Source organism: Pinus tabuliformis, chromosome X (assembly GCF_031772625.1).
Source record: "Pinus tabuliformis cultivar Carrire ecotype Pingquan chromosome X, CPIR1, whole genome shotgun sequence".
NCBI lineage: Eukaryota > Viridiplantae > Streptophyta > Pinopsida > Pinales > Pinaceae > Pinus > Pinus tabuliformis.
This window is the reverse complement of record NC_142308.1, coordinates 1,602,475,368-1,602,499,915: the sequence shown is the minus strand read 5'-3', so window position 1 is coordinate 1,602,499,915 and position 24,548 is coordinate 1,602,475,368. Positions and strand designations below refer to the sequence as shown.

Below are 24,548 nucleotides of genomic sequence, written 5' to 3'. Positions count from 1 at the left end.
CTTTATTGAAGGCAGTTTAGTAATGATTATAAGGATATTGATTTGAATATGATTTTTTTTAAAATATTATTTATGTTTAAATTACTTTTCAGTCTTACGGTATGTCCAAAAACTATTTCTAATTCGCTAAAAGTTCATTTTTGTTGGACATAAGGAAACATGTTAATGGTCCAAGGCTGAGAGGCATTCAATAGGAGTTAAATTATGCCTCTTTACATAACATGAGATTTTCAAGTGATGTAATTTTCCTTGAATAATAGTGATGAGTAAGCCTACATTTGCATACAATAACTAGTGATGGGTCACTATCCATTAATAATTGAGTTGCCATAGGTTTTTGTTCCCTCAAAATAAAAGAAAAAAAAAAAGAGAAAAAAGAAGAAGATTAGATTACATAATATTGCTTTCACAAATATTTGTTATTTTGAAGAAACATATAATTTTATGCTAGGACAATTTTGTGAAGCCTTAGCTAAACATCGAAAAATTGCTCTAAATATCAAAACGACATATGTATTTTTAAGGAATAGTAGTCCTAGGATTTTTCTCTTATCATTTATTCCCTTTTTCAAAATACTCAATTATTAGAAATTGTAAAAATTAGGAACTACAAATTAATTTCTTTAATTTCAAAAGATTCAACTTATATTCTCTCTTTTTATACGGAAGTATAGAATGAAATGTATAAAAAAGGGACTGTGAGTATCAATCCTTTTAAACCTCTATGTCAATTATCACTTTTGTTGTCCTTTCTAACACACTAACACTGGTATAATAATTGTCTTTTTTAATTTATTATTTTGAAGCACCCATCATAGTCATACCTTGTGTTATAGGTGTCTCTTACTTGCATGTTGATGAAAAAGTAACCTTATTTAGAGAGAATGAATAATAACTAGCCTAGATCTATTTTAACTCCGTATTTGTGTCTAGAGGGATCAAATCTTTTGAGGTGCAAATCTCTTTCAGAGTGAAAAGAGATTTGATCCCTTATGCCATTGGTAGATCCGCTCTAAATTGGTCTTTCCCCTTTTAAATAGATTATATTCCACATGAATACCATGGATTAATAACATAGGTTAATATCATGGATCAATAACATAGGTTAATACCATGGGTGAATACCATGGATCAACACATAGCTCTTTGAGATAGCTTTGTTATATTCTATGCTACCGAAAATGAGAAAGAGGAAACTGAAAATGGAAAAGAAACTAGAAAGAGGCTTAAAGGCTTTCAAGAGATAAGAAGTGTGAAGTCCCAAATCTCCATATATTATGCATATAAAATTGATTACTTATGGACTAATGCAGTGTCAACACACGAAAGGGAATGAGAACATATAAAGAAAAATCTCAGTCAGTTTTGGTCACATAGGTTGGATTGATTTAGGTAGGGATGATTTGGAGTTTTCGTGTATCTTTGGGATAATTATGAGCAAAATCAACTGATACACTGCGATTAAAAATCAATTAGCAGTTGGCACAAATTTCTCAATCCATGGTGAGAGTGTGGGTATCTTGTGAAGCATGGAGTTACATTTGAGTGGTGAGATTTGCGTGATCAAGATCAAAATTCGAATTAAAAGAATCAAAAAGTCATTAATTTTGATCTACTACTCTTTCCTATGCTACGACCTTTACGACGTTTCCATTGCAACATGTGGTGCAATTGTTAGTTATGAAATGCTTAAAATTCCCTTAATTTATTAATAATAATAATTTTAGTTTTAAAATCACAAAATGTCCAAATATCAAATTTATATATAAAATTTCGATGGTGAAGATACTTGGGAATTAAAAAAAAAGACCACTTTCTTATCGAGTTGTTTTTAGTGTGATTTTTTGGAAGCTTTTCAGGTGGGTTTTTCAGTCTAATTTCTCTAAAATCTCGCAGAAATTTATTGAAATCACAAGTTTCATAAGTAACCCCTACACAATCGAAGTGCCCTAAGGATTTTTCAGTTTGTTGAATCCATATATACAGTCAAAAAACTAGTTTAAATAACACAAATCAAAATTTCACCTCAAAATTTTCCACCAAATTCTGACACCAAAAAATTCAAAAAATTACACTAAAAACAACTCCCTCTCATATAACTTTGAACTTAAAAAAAACAAAACTAGGTAAATATATTGTAGGGTTCCACATTTAAAAAAAACGATGTGCGGCGTGCACGCAAAAATGTAAATGATAATATAAATGATAAAAACGTCCAAATTCGCGACACGTTTATGACAATCTTTCTATGCCACTTTATCCTAGAGAAGGCTACCTAGAGGCCGTGTGTACACGACAGCTGAGCTGCAGAAGCTATGGCGGTGGCATCCTTATTGCAGGCAACTAGCACAAACCACAATCTATAAATGATAAAAACGTACAAATTCGCGACACGTTTATGACAATCTTTCTATGCCACTTTATCCTAGGGAAGGCTACCTAGAGGCCGTGTGTACACGACAGCTGAACTGCAGAAGCTATGGCGGTGGCATCCTTGTTGCAGGCAACTAGCACAAACCTGCACTACTCTGCGTCATATGAGAAGCCTGTCGGTCACGTGGGTACCCTATCTTCTTCATCATTGGTACTCGGGGCCAATATAAATGTGGGATGTAAAGGCAGAAGATCACCGTTGTCCTTAATTCATCCGGATAGAATTGAGAATGTGGGGAGCATTGCATTTGCGGGTAAGAGGAGGAGCAGTGTAATATGCAGGGTCGACTCTGCATCTACATCTTATAATGAAGCAGACCTGATTGGCCCCATCAACATTTTTACTGCCAGTGGAGAACCTGTGCTGTTCAAAGACCTCTGGGACCAAAACAATGTAAATCAACTTTCACTTTATTCTCTTTTTATTTACACAAACGGCAAGTTCCATGTATATACAATCCGCATGCTTAACAATTCTATTTCATTCAGTGAACCATGTATGGTTCTATTTATTCGGTTAAAATTTAGGAGTTTCTTGGTGTCCTGGCAATTGTTTTTAACCGTGCAATATCATCTCCTTTAGAACTGGATGGATGATTCTACTTTTTGGGGGTTTAAACAGTGCAATATCATCTCCTTTAGAACTGGATGGTTCTACTTTTTGGGGTTAGCTAGACCCATTTGGTTTTGGACCAAGGACTTTCATACAGGGAGTGCCTAGTACACTCTATCGTGACTGTGCTACCCATGGGTTCGATGGATGGTTCTATTTATTTGGTTAAAATTTAGGAGTGTTTTTACTCTTTCTTGACTGTTCTACGCCTTATGGGCTTGATGGATTATACTATTTATGTGGTTAAAATTTAAAAGTTTTTAAAGTTGGATCCTTGTAATTGTTTTTAACAGTGCATCATCACCTTCTTTAAACCCGGATGGATGGAGACTTGACTTTTAGTTTGGGAGTGCCATGCAGATGTTTTGATTAATCAATGTGATGCCAAAAATGTATTTTGGGGCCATAGAATATGTTACTTTCATTTTAGCAAGGTACCTATAGCCATTTTTTTTTGTTTTTGTCGGCTACACCATTTTAAGTTCAGAGAATGCAAGTCAAAGCTTGTAGGCTATGTGGTGTTATGTGTTATGGTATCCTAGGCCTATTATGGTCGGCCATGCCCGGTCCTTTGTAGACTTCACTCTTACGTATTTTCATTTTGTATAGGATTGGAGAGTTTAGGATGAACTTACTTTGACATATGGTTTAAAGGAGCCATTGGTTTTGTAGTGGTGATTGCACTATTGTTGATATTTTTTCCTATCAAAGACAAGAGTCAACCTCTTAGGGAAATCTCAAAGAAATTTTCAAGATCCTCCTCCTTTTTAGAGAGGTGGTACTCCGCTTTTAATAAAGAGCTTTTCTTGAGCATGTGTCAATGTATCTGAGTCAATAAAGGTGTCTAGAAGCCCTACAATGACAAGCACTAGTTCCACTTTTCATGTCGTCCTTAAGATGCATAAGAAACTCATGTTTGCTCACATTATAAGGAAACACATCTATTCGAAATGACAGGTCAACTTATATTGATGGGCAAACGACTATATATAGGCGTGTAGGCACTTCGCATTAGACACATTTCATAATCCGGACATCTCTGTGATTCAGATGAGAGAGCAGAATTCAGATATCTCAGAATTCGGATGAGAGAACAGAAGGAGCTCGAACTAAGGTACAGAGGCAGAGTTTGGGTGCTGTCAAGGCAATTCAGATTCCTCTAAAGTTCATATTACAGTGGCAATGAAAGAGGGATATGAGACAGTTCGGATTGCATCACAGTCATGCATTTCGGTGCCAGCCTCAGATTCGATACTATCTTAAGGAATATGATTTGGTCCTCACAGTGATTATATGGTAGCAATAAGAATGCCATTACAGTTACAAGTAATGGATCCATGTCAGTTCAAAGGATGACTATCACCGAAGCAAGTTCTCAAGGATATAACAACGAGAAGGAGATCTCTATGTGAAGACAACAATGAGATCACAATGATAACTATGTCTTGATGCAAAGAAGGTCGAAGCAAAAGAGGAGTCAAGAAGAAGAGAAGACAGTCAAGAGAACTAGTGTCTTGGTCTTGGAGTGGCTAATAGGTCAAGGGTCTTGGTCTTGGTATTCCTCAATTGGAATCTTTATAAGAAGAATTTGTGTGGGTTTTCCTCTCACAGAGTGAGAGGTTTTGGGCCTACAATCTATTTATGTTCATCTATTGGTTACTGTTTGATGAAGAAGAACACTAATAATCTATGAAGAAGAAGATCTTAATCTAAAGAAGTAAAAAGCATTCACAAGCAGTTACTAATGGAAGAGAAATCACCTAATGCTAATGCCCTAGATTTCTCAACACATAGGAGGTGAGGTTAGTAAGGTTATGTATGTTTTATATTGTTGTATGTTAATTCGTATTCTCAATATTCTCACATTGTTTTAGCACTGGTTACTATTTTCTACGTCCTTTGGTAATTATTTTTGTAACAACATTTTCTTTAATTTGTTGAGAAATTATTCATTTGTAGTTGTGTTGTCAATATAGTAGCCATTAAGACTTCTCTTTAGATATGGACATTTTCGCTACAAGTTTGGTTTTTTTTTTTAATTCTAATTTCACTGTTGGCTCAGGAATATGAAATAAGCTAGGATCGATGATTGGTTTGTGAAATTTGACTTTGCATTGCCCATTTTTTGATTAGTTTGCCTAATATTTTTTTTAACCTAAAGTTTTTTCGGCACTTTTTAGGTTTGGGGTTTACCAGCCCTAATTTTTTTACCAGGTATAGCTATTTCTTTCGAAGCTAATATCTTTTGTTGTAGGAGTTCGTTTTAAGTGATTTTTTTCAGGTTCGATTTATACAATCTACTTGGTAGGCCCTTCCTAACCTCTCTTGGTGCACCATATAGCCTTGTATGGATCTGTACAACCTCATAGGTTTTGTGGCAATTTTTTCTAAGTGGTCCACTTCAGATTTGATTTTTAAGCCCCTGTGCTTTTTATTTATATAGTATGTTTTCTTCCTTTTAATAAGAGCTTTGTATGTATTTATCTTGTCAAGCTTTAAGTTTAAATATTTGTCAGGATCATCCCTAATTTCTTTTCTAGCAATTTTACAATCCTCCTTTAAAATGAAAGGGCCTACCCTCACCCTTTACATATATAAACTATTCAATTTGGCAGTTAAACAAGGCTTCTCTGAGCCTTACATGCATAGCCTCATTGTGCTTATCTTTAAATGCGGGGATAAAAGCATTTCCTCTAATTATAGGACCACTATTGATGGGCCCCATCAATAGGCATATTATAAGGCCATTTTGTTATCCTCTAGCATATATATTCTTTTTTTCTCACATTAATTAACATCTCTTTGGCTATAATATGCTTAATAGGAAGACTAAAGGGTGTTTGTCATAATTCGTGACCTAATGTGGTTAATGTGTAGGAAAAATAACATTTTTGAGTGCATTTACTATACGGAGGCATGTTGGAGGCATCTAGAGGAGATGTAGGAGGGTTGTCCCCTACATTTACTCTTGTTCAACTCAACTTGATCCCTTGAATCACTCATCAATAGCTCGAGGTCTACTGGTAGCCAATGAACTCAAGTAATTGCATGGATCTAAGGGAGCTAGATCTACTTTTTTTCAAGATTTTGGAGGGAAGCATTCCTCTTTCCAAGGAGGTTGCCCCTTAGTCATCTTTGTATAAATCAATAAGCCCAAGGGCTCACTAGGATTTGAACTTTTGGAGCAAGGAGAGCCACTAAGAGCCAAGTGCTTGAAACTGTGATTTTCATTTTCATTTGCATGATGTATTTGAAATCCATTTTATGATAATGAAAGGTCTACTATTGTTTTACATCTGAGTTTGTGTAAGAGGGCCGAGTCTCCTTGGGTTAGGGCCCAACCTAGAGGCTCCAATCTCTCTTTATGTATCTTATTTATGCATTATTTTAGTAGCAACATTTCCTTCTTTGTTTTAGTAGAAGTTTACTTGCCAGAAAAATTGTGGTTGCAGACCTGATTACCACCTCTCTTGTGGGAAGTGTGGTTGAGGAGTCTACAACAACAAGCCAAAAATATGTGGTTGTCTTCCTTTGTAGATTGCTAGGCTTTAGCTCATTGTTCTCTTGCATACTTTGTTTCTGCAATCTAGGAGTTAAAATCATCTCTCTCTCAAGCTTTCATGTATTAGATGCATGTTGTAAGGTAGATTAGTTCTTAATGAAATAAAATTCAACTCATCCTTCTCTGTTTGATTTCATAAAATTTGACTCATCCTTTCTTGCCTAGTTTGTTCTGTTGCAATTTGATCATTGGTTTGGCATTCTTTTCAAGAACAAGAAGGGATTGATTGTTGGTCTACAGGTACTACCAGTGGCTTGCAGGGTTGGAACACTCATCCTACATCTCTTTTTTCATCATCAACCTCTTCCTTGACATCTCACATTGCCCTCAAAACTCTACCACCGAGACCACATTTCTGGGTCATTAAAGGACACCGTGAGCATTTTCTTTTGTGCAAGATGGGCCTGTGAAGGGCGCTAAGCTTGGCAAAGGTATGACATAGCCTTCATACACCTTCATCTACCTCTCTCCACCTCCAGAACACTTTTTCTACCCTCAGGATGCTCACAGATCCAATCCCATAGCAAAACAAGGAAACCTTATAGCATCCTATTGCAATTCTGTATCAGTCTCGTAGCATCGTCCAAACTTGACTAGATTTGCTCTAGGATATTTATTTTTTCCTCTTGGGATTGAATAATGATCCCTAGGCTCTGAATCCATGATTGGGGAGGGGACCAAAGACCACTCTAGACCCACCTTTCCTTCACGGCAAGTACAAATAACGATTAGAATTAGAAGACAAATTTCCACATTTGAATAACAATGATTGTTTTCTTATGAAATGTACATAGATTATGTTACTAAAGCTGAGTTTCCTTGGACATAGTGATAAAAAGGGTGATTCACCAATGCAAAGTAGATTAGATCCGATTCTTGAATTCATGCTTTCTTAGGATTTTAGTCACACGCATTGTTGTTGAAAAGATCAAATTTCATTTTTCAAAGCAAGTTTCCACATTCTACAAATAGAGTATTGATTTACATTTTTCAAGTAGACTGACACTTTTCATTTATGCAATTAGCATAGTCTTTAGATTCTTGCAACTAGAGTCAGTCTTTACATTTGGATGAATATCACTTTCATTTCTGCAATTAGAATAATGTTTTCATTCCTGCAAATAGAGTAGAACTCTCTCTTTTCATGCAATTTTTTTCTTTAAGCTAGTTGAAGGAGTGGTCTCTGTATGAATTGATTTGATCCTTTGCTTGAAGGTGGCATGAGTAGAACTTGACCTATTGTGCATATAACACTGTCACCTCTAAGTTTGTACGAACCCCAGTTCATAATTAAAGCTGGCAGCTTTGGGAGTCTCAAAATTATTGTTGAGATACTAAGGCTCATCAATTATGATTAGCCATACTTTAGCCAAGCTATGCAAAATTATTATGGAGAAGAAGATTAGCCTATAAGCTAGAAATCCACGGTAAAAGAGCTAAAGGCCATGCTAGGTTTAGGAGATTTCATTTAGCCATGGACTGCCTTTGTTACTCTCAAGATCATTGTAGAGGAATGTTGCAATAATAAAATTGATCTCTTTTTGTTTTGTTTTGTTGACTTTAGAAAAACTTTTGACATTGTTTCTATGAGATAATGGTTCCTCTCGAGTTGCGGTTTGTAGTGACAAGGTTGTACGAGAATGTTATTGCCAAGTTTAGGATTGTTGAGGGTTGGTTGAAAGAAATTAAATGCAATATTAGAGTCAAGCAAGGGTGTCCTTTATCCCTTGCCCTTTTTGACATATACATTGATAAGCGAGAAGAGTGTTTCGAAGATGCAGGTTGTGTTGGCTCCACACTCAATGGTACAGTCATAACTCTTCTCTTTTATGTTGACGATATTGTTCTCTTGGTGAGGAGCCGTTATGATCTTGGTAAGCAATTAAACCTTCTCCAAGATTTTTGCTCCAAGATGGGTATTATTGTTAAGATTGACAAAACTAACTCATGATAATTAAATCCAAAAAGATCACATATGATACTTTCATATATGACAACTACTTTGAAGAAGTTCCTTATACAAATATCTGGAATCATATCCATCACAAGCTCAATTGAAATTATAACATTGAGAATGATAAATGGAGGATGGAAAGCTTACTATGGGCTTGAAAACAATGGTAAGTCAACAGATCTTTGGATATGGGATCAAATATACTCTTCTTTGGGACTCTTTGTTGGATGGTGTTGTCATTGATGTCAACCCATGGAGTTGATTGGGTTTGACTTTGACTAAAAACACTAGTCATTGATGTCAAATGGTTAATGAACACTATCTAGTAATTGCCAGATTACATTAAGATGGCAGTTATATTGTTGGATGGTTGAAAACCCAAGTCCTAGGGTTTCGGTTCCCTGGACTGAGGATGTACCCCGACCTTGTCGAGGGTTTTTGAAGGGTCAAACCATTGAGTTTGTGTTGAATATCTAGGTCATTAGATTCTCCTCGAAGAGATGTTTCTATTGATATGTGGTATGCCCCGTGGTTCCTTCCGGTTTGAGAGAAAATTGAGTTTAAAGTTGAAGAGCCAATTTTGTGGGCTAAAACCCCGGGGGTAGAGACATGACACCTTATTCACCAACGGTTATCAATATATGACAGGGATTCTCATTGTAATCTCACCACGTATAAGTTGAATAACTTCAAGATCCAAAGGTAGTAAACCAATCATTGACTTCACACTCAGGTAGGACCATATGCACTAAGCCAATCATTGACTTCAAATTTTAGTAGAGCTTAAGGCAAAGCACGTTATAAATAATAATAATAATAATAATAAAGGTAATTGAATAAATAGTTACCCCTATGGCAAAGTAATCTTAGAGTCACTAACATTAAATATAATGGGTTTCCTACACATTAAAATATGTAATGGGTTTCCTAAACATTAACAATGGGTTTCTAACACTTAATTCTAAAACACCTTATTCATGGTTTTAATTTAAATAAAATTAATATTTAATTTCTCTCCAATAAATTACTCCAACGCCCACTTTAAGAAGCCCATCCTAGACCTATAAAATAAGGCCTAATTCATCTCTCAAATTACAACAATATAACAAACTATTCTTATGACTTAGCTCTGAATTTTTTGATCTACCCAAGGAAGACTCTTTCGGCCTTCTAAGGACAACATCTAGGGCTCTCAATGTCTGAACAGAACAACCTAAATTGAAGGTAAGTTTTCTTTGTTTTTGTCTTGGTTTTACCTTGGATTATGATCCACTGGGGCAATTTTGTTTTTGTAAGTGGAAACCTAATTGTCGTGCACTTTAACTATACATGACGTATCTTTGAGATAGCTCAGAAATAACTCGTACCTGTGGATCTAAAGGGAGGGCGATATTCTAGAAGGGTTTATATTTTTGTTTTGATTAGTATTTGGTGGTTCGTTGGGGAATTTCTTTTGCAGGTTCAAGTAGGCCCTTCCTCCTCTCTCTTGTGGGGTAAATTGAAGGCCTGGACTGAGCTCCAAGAATACTCCAAAACAACGAAATTTTTCGTTGTTGAAATCTGTATGGAAATTGTTAAAAACAACTCTCTAGGGCACAGAGTTGTCATCTAGGGCTTCATAGCTTTGAATCTTGTTCCTTGAATGTACCGTAAGCTCAAACAACACCTTGGTAAGCATGTTTCTGACTTTGACTACTACAAAATTAACAAGACTGCAAGTGATCTAGATTATTGACTTGACATCAACCATAACAATGGACAATTTGACCTCAACTTGACATTCATCATTAAGACACTTGGACCTAGACATAACAAGTGTGTTGACACAATGACCATTGATATGACAAAGACTTGTATTATGTGTGTCCTATAGCGATGACATTTAGCATAACAGTTCTTATGGCTGTCTAAACCATGAGACCTCATGATGACGTAACATTCATGTAATGATTGGTGACTGGGTAGACTTGTGTTTTTTTGGGGGATCTATCACTTAACATGACTTAGCAATATTTTGAGAAAAAGATTGTTCTTGTTACCTTAATCACTGAGGATGTGACAATAATTTTGTGTGTGATCTATGACAGTGTGCCAAAATGCATTAACTAAGAATATTGAATGCAACAACCAAGCACCTAATGAACTTGACTGGCAACATGACAATTGCTTGATACGTTAACATGACAACAAGGTAGTTGTGAACAAGTTTGTGTGACTGTTTGTATTCTCTATTCCATTTGATGGAAGTAAGGAGACTGCAATTTCTTATATAGTGAGAAGATAATCTACAACAAGTATAATACCTAAACTTTGACTTAACATAATTACATGACCTTGACAGTTGCCTAACATAATAAATCCTTGATTATGAAGTGAGATAGGATTGACGTAGTGAACATTCTATGAAGTTTGACTTTGACTTTAGCGTGACATGATAGTAATACCTAAACATGACTTTGGGTTGATACCTTAATTCATTTGAATAAGACTTAACTATGACACATGATTTGGAACAGTGAGTTTACATCTAGTTGACAAGTTCCTTTGACTATACTTGACTAAGACTCTATACTAGTGTTTTCGACACCTATATACATGTTGGTTGTCGAAATTGCCTTATTTTACCCTACCCTTACCCTAAATTATTCTACCTTAACCTCTGTTTTACAACTTGAATTAAGCCTTTTACATATGATTCCTGGTTCCTTTTAATGATTTTCTTGGATATGGATTACATAAGCTTATCAATTGTTAAAAAGGTTAAATAGGTTTATATTTCCATGTAACTCATTAATTTACATTTCCTTAAGGCTTGATAAGTACTTGTCATTAATCGAAGTCAAAGTGGTTGGTGCAGGATCCTGATATTCTTGTACTCACCGCGGTTCCTACACCAGACTTGGACAATCGACCGGTTCAATGTAGATTGCCTCCAAATGTATCACAGTTGTTAATTGGAATGGTGCACACCTGACGTTGAAGATTTGTTTCATTTTCTGTATAGAGCTTGGAGCGTTACGAGTGTGCTAAAGATGGAGGTCGGTCATTGGTTGCTGCGTTTCATGTTAAGTTAATTCACCACGGCTGAGAGCCGATAGAACATGTATAAATTAGGGTTCTATAATTGGATAGGTTAGCGATATTGTGGAAGACTTTGGCATCTTTTTTGTAATTTTGAGATCTATATCGCCAGAAACCCTATGGGGATGGATCCGTTGTTTTATCATGTATACTTGCAGAGACTTTTGAATCTCTTAATAAAAGGAGTTAATGCTGGTTTGTTATGCTCTTGACCTGCGAGAAGATACTAGAATACCAAATATGCGAAGAAATATACCTAGAACACAGAACAATAAGAAATAACAACAATCAATGAGTGCTAAGTGAACTATTCAATAATCATGAGAAATTAGTCAGTTACGACTACCTCTCATGGAAATGGTCATACGTTTGAATGACTTACTTAACGCAGTTGAATCCCAAAAATGATATCTAACAAGTATTTTATTATTCAAAAAAGGAAAGCAATGTTCACTTGCCTCTTTGAGGGGGCAACCTCCAATAGAGTTGAGCTCAATTACAAAATAAGACACGATGCTCCTCGAGGGGAGTCTCTATCCTTTATACAGGATTCATACATGCAATACCATGGGTCAATACCATGGTTCTTATTAATACCATCTATCTAATACCATGGACCATTTGCAACTAACTGTGGTCCCTTATTGAAATGCGGGTCAACCACTTACAATTATTAATATGGGCTTTATTAACTCTTTACTTAACTATAACTATGACTCGACCCTATTACATAAATAAGGGGGTTAGGGTTGGACCCTAACATGCCCTCCCCCATAAGAATAGCCTTGTCCTCAAGGCTGAAGCTGCGGAAATTGCTAAAGGACAGTGGCTGGTTCCCAGGTTGCATCTTCCGGAGAGGTGTCTTTCCACTTGACGAGGACTTCCTTGATTGTGCGGCCGTGTAGGTGTCGTTCTCGCGTGTCAAGAACCTGTTCAGGTTGGAGCCAGATTGAACCTTCTTCATCCAATTCTGGTAGACTGGTTTGAATTTGGCAAGGGTTCCCAATCACTTTCTTAAGGCATGAGACATGGAAGATCGTATGGATTTTTGCAGTGGGTGGCAAAGCTAGCTTGTAGGCGACTTCTCTGATGCGCTGAAGTACTTGATACGGTCCGTAGAATTTTGGAGATAATTTCTGACAACCCTTGTCTTTGAGTGATGTTTGCTTATATGGTTGCAACCTCAAAAATCCCTGATCCCCTTCTTGAAATTGGCGTTCTAAATGATGTTGGTCTGCGTGTTGCTTCATGCGGTTTTGAGCTTGATGGAGATTCTCTCTAAGGTGGGCCAGCATGGTTGTGCGGTTTTGTAGGAGTTGATCCACTGCTTGTACCTTCGAGCATCCCTTGATATAAGAAGTAGGGGAAGGAGGGAGTTGACCATAAACTGCTTCATAGGGAGTCATTTTGGTGGTGGCATGATAGTTAGTGTTATACCACAATTCGGCTAGAGGTAACCACTGTACACATAGATGTTGCTTTTTTGAAGTGGAACACCTAAGGTAGGTCTCCAAACATTTGTTGACTACTTCAGTTTGACCATCAGTTTGGGGATGATAGGAAGTACTGAGTTGTAGTTGGGTACCTTGTAGCCTGAAGAGTTCCTGCCAAAAGTTACTGGTGAAGATCGGGTCATGATCAGACACAATGGAACTGGGCATGCCATGCAATTTGAAGATTTGGTCCATGAAAGATTGAGCTACCAAAGTTGGTGTAAAAGGGTGGGGTAGGGCGCAAAAATGAGCATACTTAGAAAGTTTGTCCACGACCACCATGATCACTGATTTGTTGCCTGACTTCGGAAGACCCGTAATGAAGTCGATAGAAGCCTCTGTCCAGATTGAGGTCGGGATGGGAAATGGCTGTAAGGTGCCTGGAAATTTGACTATTTCTCCTTTGTGGCGCTGATATATGTCGCACTCAGCTACAAAAGTAAGAATGTCCTTTTTCATGCCTGTCCAAAGAATGAACGTCGAGTGTGAGCATAAGTCTTCTGAAAGCCTGAATGGCCTGCAGTGGGAGATAAGTGCAACTCCGCCAAAATGCGACTTTTGAGGGTGGATGTTGGTGATATCACGACTCTGTCCTTGTAGCGAAGAATCTCATCCTGCCAAGAGTAGCCCGCCGTGGAATTTGGATCCGCCTGCAATTTATTAATGAGTTGGGAGAGCAAAGGATGTGAAAACCATTCCTTGTGAGCTTCTTCAATCCATTCTGGAATGGGAGGGGACATTGCGAGCAGGGTGCTTTCCTCCTCAAATTGGCGTGATAACGCATCTGCTACGACATTTTCGTGCCCTTTCTTGTAAATTATCTCATAATCATATCCCAACATTTTGGTGAGCCATTTATTTTGTTGTGGCAAGGATAGACGTTGCTCCAAAAAATATTCAAGGCTTTGATGGCTTGTGTGGATTTGGAAACACTGCCCCAATAAGTATGGTCGCCAGGTATAGACTGCATGTAAGATGGCCATCATCTTGTCCCACTTAGTTGTTGGCTAGTGAAGGCCAAGGGTCGACCTTCCTGCATTAAGACCGCCCCAATACCTGTACCTGAAGCATTACATTCAATCACAAAAGATTTGGTGAAGTCGAGTAGTGCTAATACGGGAGTGGAAAACATGGCATGTTTGAGAGCTACAAATGCTTGTTGCACTTCATCATTTTAGAGAAATGAATTTTTCTTGAGAAGGTGAGTGAGGGGTCTAGCAATGCGACCATAATTGTGGACAAATTTGCGATAGTAGCTTGTGAGCCCAAAAATCCTCTCAAGCTCTTCAAGGTCTTTGATTGAGGCCAATCCCGCATTGCCTGGATCTTTTTGGGGTCCACCCTAACACCTTCATGCCCCACAATGTGGCCCAAATACTCAAATTCTTCCATGCCAAAAGAGCACTTGGACATCTTGACAAATAATTTATGCTTCCAGAGCAGTTGCAAGAGAAGATCTACATGCTGAAGATGTGTGGCCCAGGTGCGGCTGTAGATGAGGATGTCATCAAAGAAAACAAGGACAAATTTTCTGAGATATGGTTTGAGCAGGTGGTTCATGAGGCTCTGAAAAGTGGATGGGGCATTACAAAGACCAAATGGCATGACCAGGAACTCATAATGGCCTTCATGAGTTCGGAAAGCAGTCTTTGGAATGTCTATTTCTTTCATGCGAATTTGGTGATAGACTGAGCGAAGGTCGAGCTTAGTAAAGAATTGAGTCCCATTTAGTTCATCCAGCAAATCATCGACAACCGGGATGGGAAATTTATCTTTGACCATCAATTTGTTGAGAGCCCTGAAGTCTGAACACATACGCCATTCCCCATCTTTCTTGAGCACCATGATCACAGGCGATGAATAAGGACTAATGCTAGGACGAATGACACCTGCTTCGAGGAGTTCCTTGATGATTTTTTCAATTTCATTCTTTTGGGCGAACGGATATCGATATGGGCGCACATTTGGTGGTTGGGTCCCGGGGACCAAAGTAATGCTATGATCATGTTCCCCTCTCGAGGGTGGAAGCTCATGAGGCTTGTCAAAGACCGGCAGATGGTTGTTTAAGATCTGTTGCATCTCAGGATGAATATGAAGAGAAGTGGGTTCCAAGGCCTGGATGGCACTAAACTGGGCTATAACTCCATGATGGCCCTTTTTTAACAATTTTTCCATCCTATGCGAGCTGATGATAGAGGGAGCCCCGTCTGGAGTTTGCGGAGGATATGTGTGTGGTTGTTCTGCTTAAAGCTCATATATAACTCCTGAAAATCCATTGTGATTGGGCCGAGTGTGCAGAGCCATTCAACACCCAAGACAATGTCATGCCCTCCCATGTGTATGGAAAACATGTGGGTCTTTAACTGATAATCCCCCATTTGAAGTTTGACATTTTCACAGCGGCCTTCACATTTCATTGTTCCCCCATCAGCGATTTGCACCTGGAAATTAGAGGCTGCTTTGACAAAACAATGCACTGCTTCAACGACTCTTTGATGGATAAAGTTATGCGTATTGCCACTATCAATCAAGACTACTACAGGGCGATGCTTAATAAAGCCTCTGATTTTGAGGGTTTGGGGAGAAGAAATCCCTGCCAAAGCATGAGGCGAGATAACTAGTTCGTCAGGTGTAGCTGGGAGCGCATTGTTCGGCTGGTGATCCTCATCTTCCTCCTCTGGTTCCTCAAATGTTGGGGCTTCCTCCGATGAACTGAGATCAGTAGCATCAATTTGAAAGAATTTGGGTTCCTTGCATTTATGCCCCGGGGAGTATTTCTCATCACAGTGGTAACACAATCCCTGATTTCTTCTTTCTGCCATTTCTGCTAGTGACACCTTTTGAACCTTAAGTGTTTGGGTAGTGCTTGGAGCCTAGGTGGGGCGTCCCTTAGCTATGAAATTTGGACGAGTCGATTGAGCTGCTAACGCACGTTCTACTTCACGAGCTATCCTGCAAGCATCCAGCCATGAGATTGGGTGTTGCAGTTGGACGTGGGCTTGTATGGCTTCTTTGAGACTGCTGACAAAACATTCCAAGTAGAACTCATCTTGTAGACCTCTTGTGTGGAAGGCTAAGGCTTCAAAGGCTGTAATATATTCTTGCACTATTCCTGTCTGTCGGAGCTTAGTAAGACGACCCAAAAAATTAGATTCATTGTCGAAGTGATCCGTAAGGGCTTTTGAGAATACTTGCCAAGTCATGGGCCTTCCATAGCAACATTGATGCCACTGCCACCATTGCCATCTTTCGTTGTCCAAGTACATGCTACCCACACTTAGCTGAGTCGCATCATCTCTGATGTGATTCAATGTGAAATATTGCTCCATTTGTGCTAGCCATGTGGTCGGATGAGAGCCATCAAATTTATACATGTCCAGCTTGGGTGGTCGCGACTGGGATTGTTGGTGGTTTCCAAAGAGGTGAAGAGAATGGCTAGACTCGCCCTCACTGTTTTCATTAAAAGCATATGCCTCCGATTGTTCCCTCGACTTGCCCTTTGTGATTGCGTCAGCTAAGGTTTGGATCGACGTCAATAATGCGTCCAACTTTTTTTCAAGGGTGTCGATCTTCTCATTGGCCATAGCTTGAGCTCTAGTTTGTACCATGCACCGATCCGGTGCATTGATGGTTACTGCGAAATAAATAAAATTTGGGACCACCCGAAATTTTTGACGCTAACAAGTGAATGGTACCACCTTGCTCAGCTCGTCGACCTGATTCTTATGGGCTAAGTCTCCTATAAGCATCCCGGGAGGGTCTTAGACTTTTTTTTTAACTCCTTGCTTAGGAATATTGCAGTAACCGAATTGCAGAAAAGTAAATTCTGCCCAATGTCCTGCGAGAATCACACCCAGGTATAGGAGCCCACACAAATAGTCAGATTTGTTGGCGAACCCTCAACTGCAGAGTATGAGTAGGAATGTGGCAGCGATCGAACCCCTGCTGCTAGATCTGAATGGTGGATCTGATTGTTGCGACTGTTGCAGAACCCAAACTGCTAGATTTGGATGGCGGATCTGATAGATTTGAATGGCGGATCTGATAGATCTAAATGGCAAATCTGATAGATCTGAATGGCAAAACTGATTGTTGCTACTGCGACCGAACCCCACCTGCTAGATCTGATTTGGAAAAGATGATGCGTGATCCAGAGAGAGACAAGGGAACTATGGTCTCAAGGAGTGTCAGGTGCTACTCCGTGCAGGCAATATTGAGCTTGAAGCAACACTGAGCCGTAAGCCATTGGGTGCAAAGAATAGTACGTCACACCTTTAAAAAGGGCCTCAACACCCCTATGCCTTGTCCTGGAATCACTAAGGCACTGAGTCGATGTGGGGCTATCATTAATGAGGGTCTCTAGCCTAGCTCATCGTGAATATAGTGGGCTAGGTGCCCGGGTTAGCCAAAATATGGCTTTGTGCCTTAGCCAAATCTAGGAAATGAAGGCAAGACAACCAACATAAAGTCAGACACCAAGATAAAGCTAGACAAACAACAAGTCAGACACCAACATAGAGCTAGACAAACAACAAGTCAGACACCAACATAGAGCTAGACAAGTCAGTGGCACAGGATGGTAGGCCAGATAGATAGGCAGGATGGATAAATAGATGATCGGCAAAGGGACAACCACTACCAACACTAGGAGGCTGGGAGGTCATGCTTGGTAGCCTTGTAGGCCCACTACAGCCAGTGGTAACCTATTGCTCCAGTAAGCTGCCTTGCTCCCTAACCAAATGATGGACAACCTCTAATGCAGCAGTGAGGTTGAGAGTCATGTCTGCCCCTCAGGTCCACTCGTCCATTACAACTGGTGGTACCATTCGCTTGAGGCAAGCAGAGAATCACCTTGGCTCCCTAACGTCATCCGTGAATCTGTTGGGTATCCTACGCCTAATGATGGACCCATGATGGACAGCCTCCAATGCAACAGTGAGGTTGAGAGTCATGTCTGCCCCCTCAGGCCCACTCGTTCCTCTTCAAACGGGTGGTACCATTCTGGTGAGGCAAGGCAGTCCCCTGGCTCCCTAACGTCATCCGTGAATCTGTTGGTATCCTCCTGTACAGTTTAACTCATTTGGACAGCGGTGTGGTTGGGTGTCATGTCAGGCTCCCCTCGGGACCACAATACATTCTCATATGCTCTAGTAAGTGGCAACCTCCGTTTGGAAGCGTCAAGCTGATTAAGCTCTTGACATTCTAACATCATGCGTTAAACTGTCCTGGAGATCAGGAAGTCACACCCAATATATGGGCTGGGATAACAGTGCCTAAGCTTGTCTTTTTCTTGAGGATGGCTATTTATGGTAGAGAATGTAAGGAGACCCTGCTTGAGCTTGTTTGTCTGTTGAGGATGGATTTCTATGAAAGAAGATGGATTCCTCCACCCTACGCTCTAGTAGAGTATGTAAGGAGACCCACACTTAGCTTGTATATTTGTTGAGGATGGATTTCTATGAAATACCTATATTGGGTGTGACTTCCACAGGTAGAGGATGTAAGGAGACCCACACTTAGCTTGTATATTTGTTGAGGATGGCTATCTATGAAATACCTATAGAGGATGTAAGGAGACCCATACTGAGCTGGTTTGCCTGAGCTTGTTTGCCTGAGCTTGTTTTTCTTGAGGATGGATATCCATGAAAATGAGTGTACCCACCCTACGCTCTTTTTGACAAAAAAATAGCCCCCGTAGAAAAGCAGAATCACTTGCCCTTCGGGTAATACCACCGACCTGAGTATAATCACTTGCTCTTTGGGCAAGACCACAGATGCTTCTCCCCTTGCCCTCAACACGTCACATCCACCCGAAAATAATAACGACCGCACCGGGAAAGCTCGCATAGAGATAAAAGCGACCGGAGGAGAAAGAAAAGCACTGTTGAATGAGCTTGGTTAAGATCGCAATATACATAAGGGTTTGACAGTAGTACTCAGCCCAATCTTTCAGGGCACTAACCAAGGAGGATCAATCGTACCCTTAGCCGTACAACCCGACTACCTTATCGTACACGCGAGTAATCTCCCCGAGTGCTGTTCTCGGCTGTAGCAGCAAGACGACTGACGGTTTATCTATGGTGAGGTTTCAAGAAAGCCTAGGGGGCTTCCTATAAACCCAGAGGGTACTTGGAAGACAGTCCGTGCGCGGTTCTCTCTAATGCGCTACTACTCGAAGGGGTACTCACAGGGGTTACAAGGGAGTCCAACAAGCGTGACCACCTCTTGTATTTCCTATGTGCATGCCTCCCCAAATCCGCAGGTTTATGCGCTCAACGACAGATCCCGTGGTTTAAAGACGCCGGAACACGTCTCTAGCCAAAAAAAACTCTGCTAAAAATGGAGATCCCACTGGCCTTGGAAAGTGCTTTGATATCACTTGTTATGTACTTGAATTGCAAGAAGATATCACAATACCAAATATGTGAAGAAATATACCTAGAACACAGAACAATAAGAAATAATAGCAAGTATTTTATTATTCAGAAAAGGAAAGCAATGTTCACTTGCCTCTTCGAGGGGGCAACCTCCAATAGAGCTGAGCTCAATTATAAAATAAGACAGGATGCTCCTCGAGGGGAGTCTCTATCCTTTATATAGGATTCATACATGTAATACCATGGGTCAATACCATGGTTCTTGTTAATACCATCTATCTAATACCATGGCCCATTGCAACTAACTGTGGTCCCTTCTTGAAATGCGGGTCAACCACTTACAATTATTAATATGGGCTTTATTGACTCTTTACTTAACTATAACTATGACTCGACCCTATTACATAAATAAGGGGGTTAGGGTTGGATCCTAACACGGTTTTTATTTAATGTTCTTGTTATTTCTTGTAATGGTAACCTTGCTCATATAAGCTTAGCGTTTCCTTAAGAGGGAAATGAGCTGGTTGGCTAGGGCCTAACCAACCCAGCTCGTTCTCCCCATTTTATCGTTGTGTGCATTAGGTACAGGAATGACTGGTTAGAAGATTGATTTCTTTGTGTTGAGCATGCAGGTTTGATAAAATTCTTGTGATTGTATTTCTTTCACTGCGTGATCTCAGATCTGAGGGATTTTTGTGTGTGTTAAGTGTGATTCATTTCAGTTCAAGCATTTTCATTTATTTTCCTGAAGCATCACAATGTGTCCTTTTCTTCTGAGAAAGTTTTCTTGAATCGTTTCTGAATGATAGTCAGGGTTGCATGTTCTGGTGATTTAAGCTTCGTTTAAATATTCATTTCTTTTGTAGCAAGCACACTCTGATTGAAATATAAATGATAACTGTGTGATGGTATTGATCTCTCTGCGTATGATCTGATGCTCAAATGATATCCTTTGCCTTAAACAAATGATCGTGAATCAGGGTTTTAAGTACAAGAATCGTTGATGTTGTTTTCTGAATTTAGGACTAAGCGATAAAGGCTTTTATATATTAAGACTAAATTCGTTTATCTGCAAAGTATGTGCCACACTGTGATAAATATTCAGAGAGGGTTCAAGTTTGGGATCTTTTAAGTAGTGATTCTCTATTTTAATGCAAGAATTTATCATTCATTAAACTGATAGAATTTCCATGAATCTTCGCAATTTATCTTTTTGAACTGAAAGTTTGCATTTGATTTGGGATTTCTTTCGTTGCTGCTCAAGTTAAGTTTTCCTTCTGCATTTGTCAATTTCATGCTTGATGAACATAGCGTATTGATTTATGAATTAAGGAATGAAGGGTTGTCGACTGTAGATTTGTTCTAGTATAGGAACAAGGCGTTCTGGTACAGGGACAAAGTGTTCTAGTACAGGAACAAAGTAATCTGGTGTAGGAACGGATTTGTTCTGGTACAAGAATGAGATTGTCCTAGTACAGGAATAAGATCTCTTCGGTATAGGAAGTAGAATTGATAACACAATAGGACATAATCTTCCTCTATTTTCTTAGCACTGGAATTTAGTTGTAGGAACATATTTTTGCTTTTCGAATTCTTCTTGAGTTTTGATTGAATGGCATGCTTTATTTCTTTAGGAAAGTCTTTGGTTAATGCTTTTGAGTGAATCCAGTACCTAGAGTGAAGTGGTGTCATTTTGTTGGCAAGGATTGAAAGGTTTTCCTTGTTATTTATTCTTTCTGATTCTGCATGATTTACTTATTAGAATAGAATTAGGATTTGTAGGGTTAAACCAAAATCTTTGGCATTTCCTGTGCTATGCCTTGTAGCTTACGTACCCTAGTTTGACAAATTAAGTGTTGAAGGAATTAAATTAAATTGTAATTCTGACACCCAACAATACATGTATAACAATCTTGCATTGAGTTGATATATTTCACTTGACCGTTTTGACTTGAATTATGGGAGTTGGTCTTGACTTAGGCTTTCTAGTATAACAGTGGATTTCTAGTATGACCTAGGGTTTTTAGGGATTTGTGTACGATGACATATTTGTGATCTTGCAGGGTAACAAACAACAAAGGGAACATCCTCCAGTTATACAACCTCTTGCTTACATATATCCTGGTAGCTCTCTCGGGACAATGTTTGAGAGCACTGATTGCAGGTCATCGGGATGCCCTGAGGCACCTTTGTTTGTGCCATTTTTTGATAGCAGTACCAGATGGTTGTAGCATCGAGTGCAGCCTAATACGATGATGACAATGGTTGTGCATTGATGACTATTCATTCATGAGCAATGACATTCAGTGGTAGCCAACATTTTTGGAGTGTGCAGTGATAGTGATGTGCAGTTGAACAGTGACAACTTAATGTGTAGCTTTGTGTAGTGATCAGTTTGTGGGGACAGTGATCAGTGACTACCAGGATTCGACATTTATTCTACATTTTTCTTACAATTATTCTACATTGATTTAGAGTACAGGGGATCTAGTCTGAAAATTGTGAAACATGGTCTTTTGGCTCGTTAGGGTGGCAGGGTGGTGCAAGGCAGGTGATTGGAGTCACCTTCAGGTTGTGGCCTGAGAACACTTCAGGGCGGCAGGGTGGTGCTAGGGCAAGTTGTGGCTTGCACAGGGCATTGTGGCATCCATTCAGTTGTGGCTGATAAACTAATAGGGCAGTAAGCATCCTTTCCGACAGTAGCTGGTAAACAGAGTGTTGGGGCACTCATCAGGTAGTGGCCTGGTCTAGAGGGCTTTGGGGAGTCCTTCTGGTTGCAACATGATATTAGGTTCTATTAGCATCCTACAGGTTGTAGCCTGTGAATTAGGGGGTTGACGCCTCCCTCAGTTGTAGCTAAAATCTTGATGTAATCAATTTTCTTTTAACAGGGAGAAGACAATTACTAAAGAAGCGTTCGGTGGTTTTTGACCCGGAGGGGGTTTTCCACCTAAAATCCGTGTCCTCTGTTTTATCTTTCTGCATTGTTGTATGGTGTTGTCTACTGTTGATTATTGTTTATGATCATCTGAAGAAAAATAATAAGAAGTGAAGATTAACTAATGCTCTAAAAAAGATTAAAAAGTGCTAATTGCTAAGAAAAACTGGTTCACCCCCTTCTCAGTATTTCCAACAATTGGAATTAGAGCTTGGTTCCTTCAGTAACAACTTAACCGCTGGAAGGCAGTTTTCAGAGCATAGAGATGGGAAAGTCAAAGAAGCGGGTTGCAAGGATTTCAAAGGAAGGTACAGGTACAACAAAATTTTGAAGAAAGTGCGTACTGTGTATCAACCCCTGATTTTGATGCAGATAATTATTGGATATGGGAATCTAGGATGGAAGTACATTTGCAGGGACATGGAGTATGGGAATCAGTTGTTTTTGGAGACACATCTACTGACGAAGCTAAAAGGTACAATTCAAAGGCCATGAATGTAATTTTGAATGTTTTGCCAAATTCTGTGAAAACAAAAGTTGGTCAATGTTCAACAGATAAAGCTCTTTGGGAAAAGCTTCATAATCTCTATTCAACAAAACAATCAGGTCAAGATGTTATTGAAAATTTGGATCCTTCTGATTATGATGAAGAAATTGGAGAAATGAGTAAGGCAGAGTTCCAAAATCAAGTGATCAAGGTGATAAAGGAACTCAAAAATCAAAAGGAAAAGGCAAGACTTTTGGAAGCAGAATTGAAGACAACAAAAGAACTCATCAAGGAAAATTAAGAGTCTAAGAAGATGATTAGCAACCTTAGAACTCAATTGGAAGAAGTCAAGAAGACAGAGACACAAGACCTCAAGGGAGAAGTCCAACAAAAGCAACAGGAACTCGACACAAGACCTCAAGAGAGAAGTCCAATAAAAGCAACAGGAACTCGACACAGCTTTTGTAGAAATTAGCAGGCTCAAACAACAGATGTAGGAAGAAGAAATTAGAAGGAATCTGATCAAAGATACATATTTGCAGTTGACCAAAAGCAAAAGGAACTAGAAACCTCTTCAACTGAACTAAGCAGGGGAGCAGAAGGAACAGATACAGGCTCTCAATAGAGAAGTAGAGAAGACCACTCTTCTCAAGCTATAGGTTGAGGAGGCAAAAAAAAGAAGGGAGATCTTGAAAATATGGTTTCAAGAAGATCTTGCTCAAAAGCAAGAAGAACTTGATGTAACGCTTGATGAGATCAACAAACACAAGGGATCGGAAAAAGAACACTTATAAGATAAGACAGATGAAGAAGCAAAAGTGAAGGCAATTAAAGCTGGTAAAGCTCCAGTTGATAAAGGTACAAGATCCACATATTCGTAGGATGATCCTAAGAAGGAAGCTGATCAAAGTGAAAAGCCAAAGATTAATGTTGCAACTCCAAAATACAAGACCAAAGCAGTCAAGAACAAAGGACAACAACGAACTACAACACCACCTCCCAAAAAGAATGAAAAATCTTCCAGGTATGTTCGTTTATTTAATGGTTATTCTTTTGTGTGTGCTAACTTTGGACATATGGCTAGGGATTGTAAAGTTGTTGATAGGTACAATTATCAAAGACCATTGCCTTCGAATGAATTATCCAAGTACGCATGTTCATTTAATGGTTATTTATTTTTATGTGCTAACTATGGACATATGGCTAGGGATTGTGAAGTTTCTTGCAGGTACAACTATTATCGGCAAAACCCTAGAAGCAAGTTTACAGGACCACGAGACAGACACCAAACAAAATATTCTATGAATGACATTGAATGAATGGACACATAGCTCGTCACTGCAGGTACAAGATGGAATCAACCATGAATGAAAAGTTTGATGATGAGAATAAGAAGGTTTGGAAAAGAAAACAGGTACGGGATGAACAAGTACAAGATGAGCAAGAAAAGCAAGAAGGCAAGAAGGTCTCAGCAGTTATGCTTTCAAGATTCGTAACAAGTCATAAGGAATCAACAGTTGCTTCAGTTAATTACTCGAATCAAGATGGTTTGTTAGGTGACCCACTATTTTGAACGATCTGGCTTGTTGACCCCTTGAAGCTTGTAAAGG

The 24,548-nt window shown here is 39.1% G+C and overlaps 1 protein-coding gene across 1 annotated transcript in view; it reads left to right on the top strand.

Annotated features, from left to right (window-relative positions):
- Positions 1–2,257: 2,257 nt before the first annotated feature.
- The window catches only part of LOC149146165 (thioredoxin-like protein AAED1, chloroplastic), a 51,142-nt gene continuing 28,851 nt past the window's right edge, over positions 2,258–24,548 (top strand). The window contains exon 1 of the mRNA XM_089448320.1: positions 2,258–2,827. Coding sequence (XP_089304446.1) covers positions 2,480–2,827 — 348 coding nt within the window. The 5' untranslated portion in view covers positions 2,258–2,479. The remainder of the gene's footprint in view (positions 2,828–24,548) is intronic.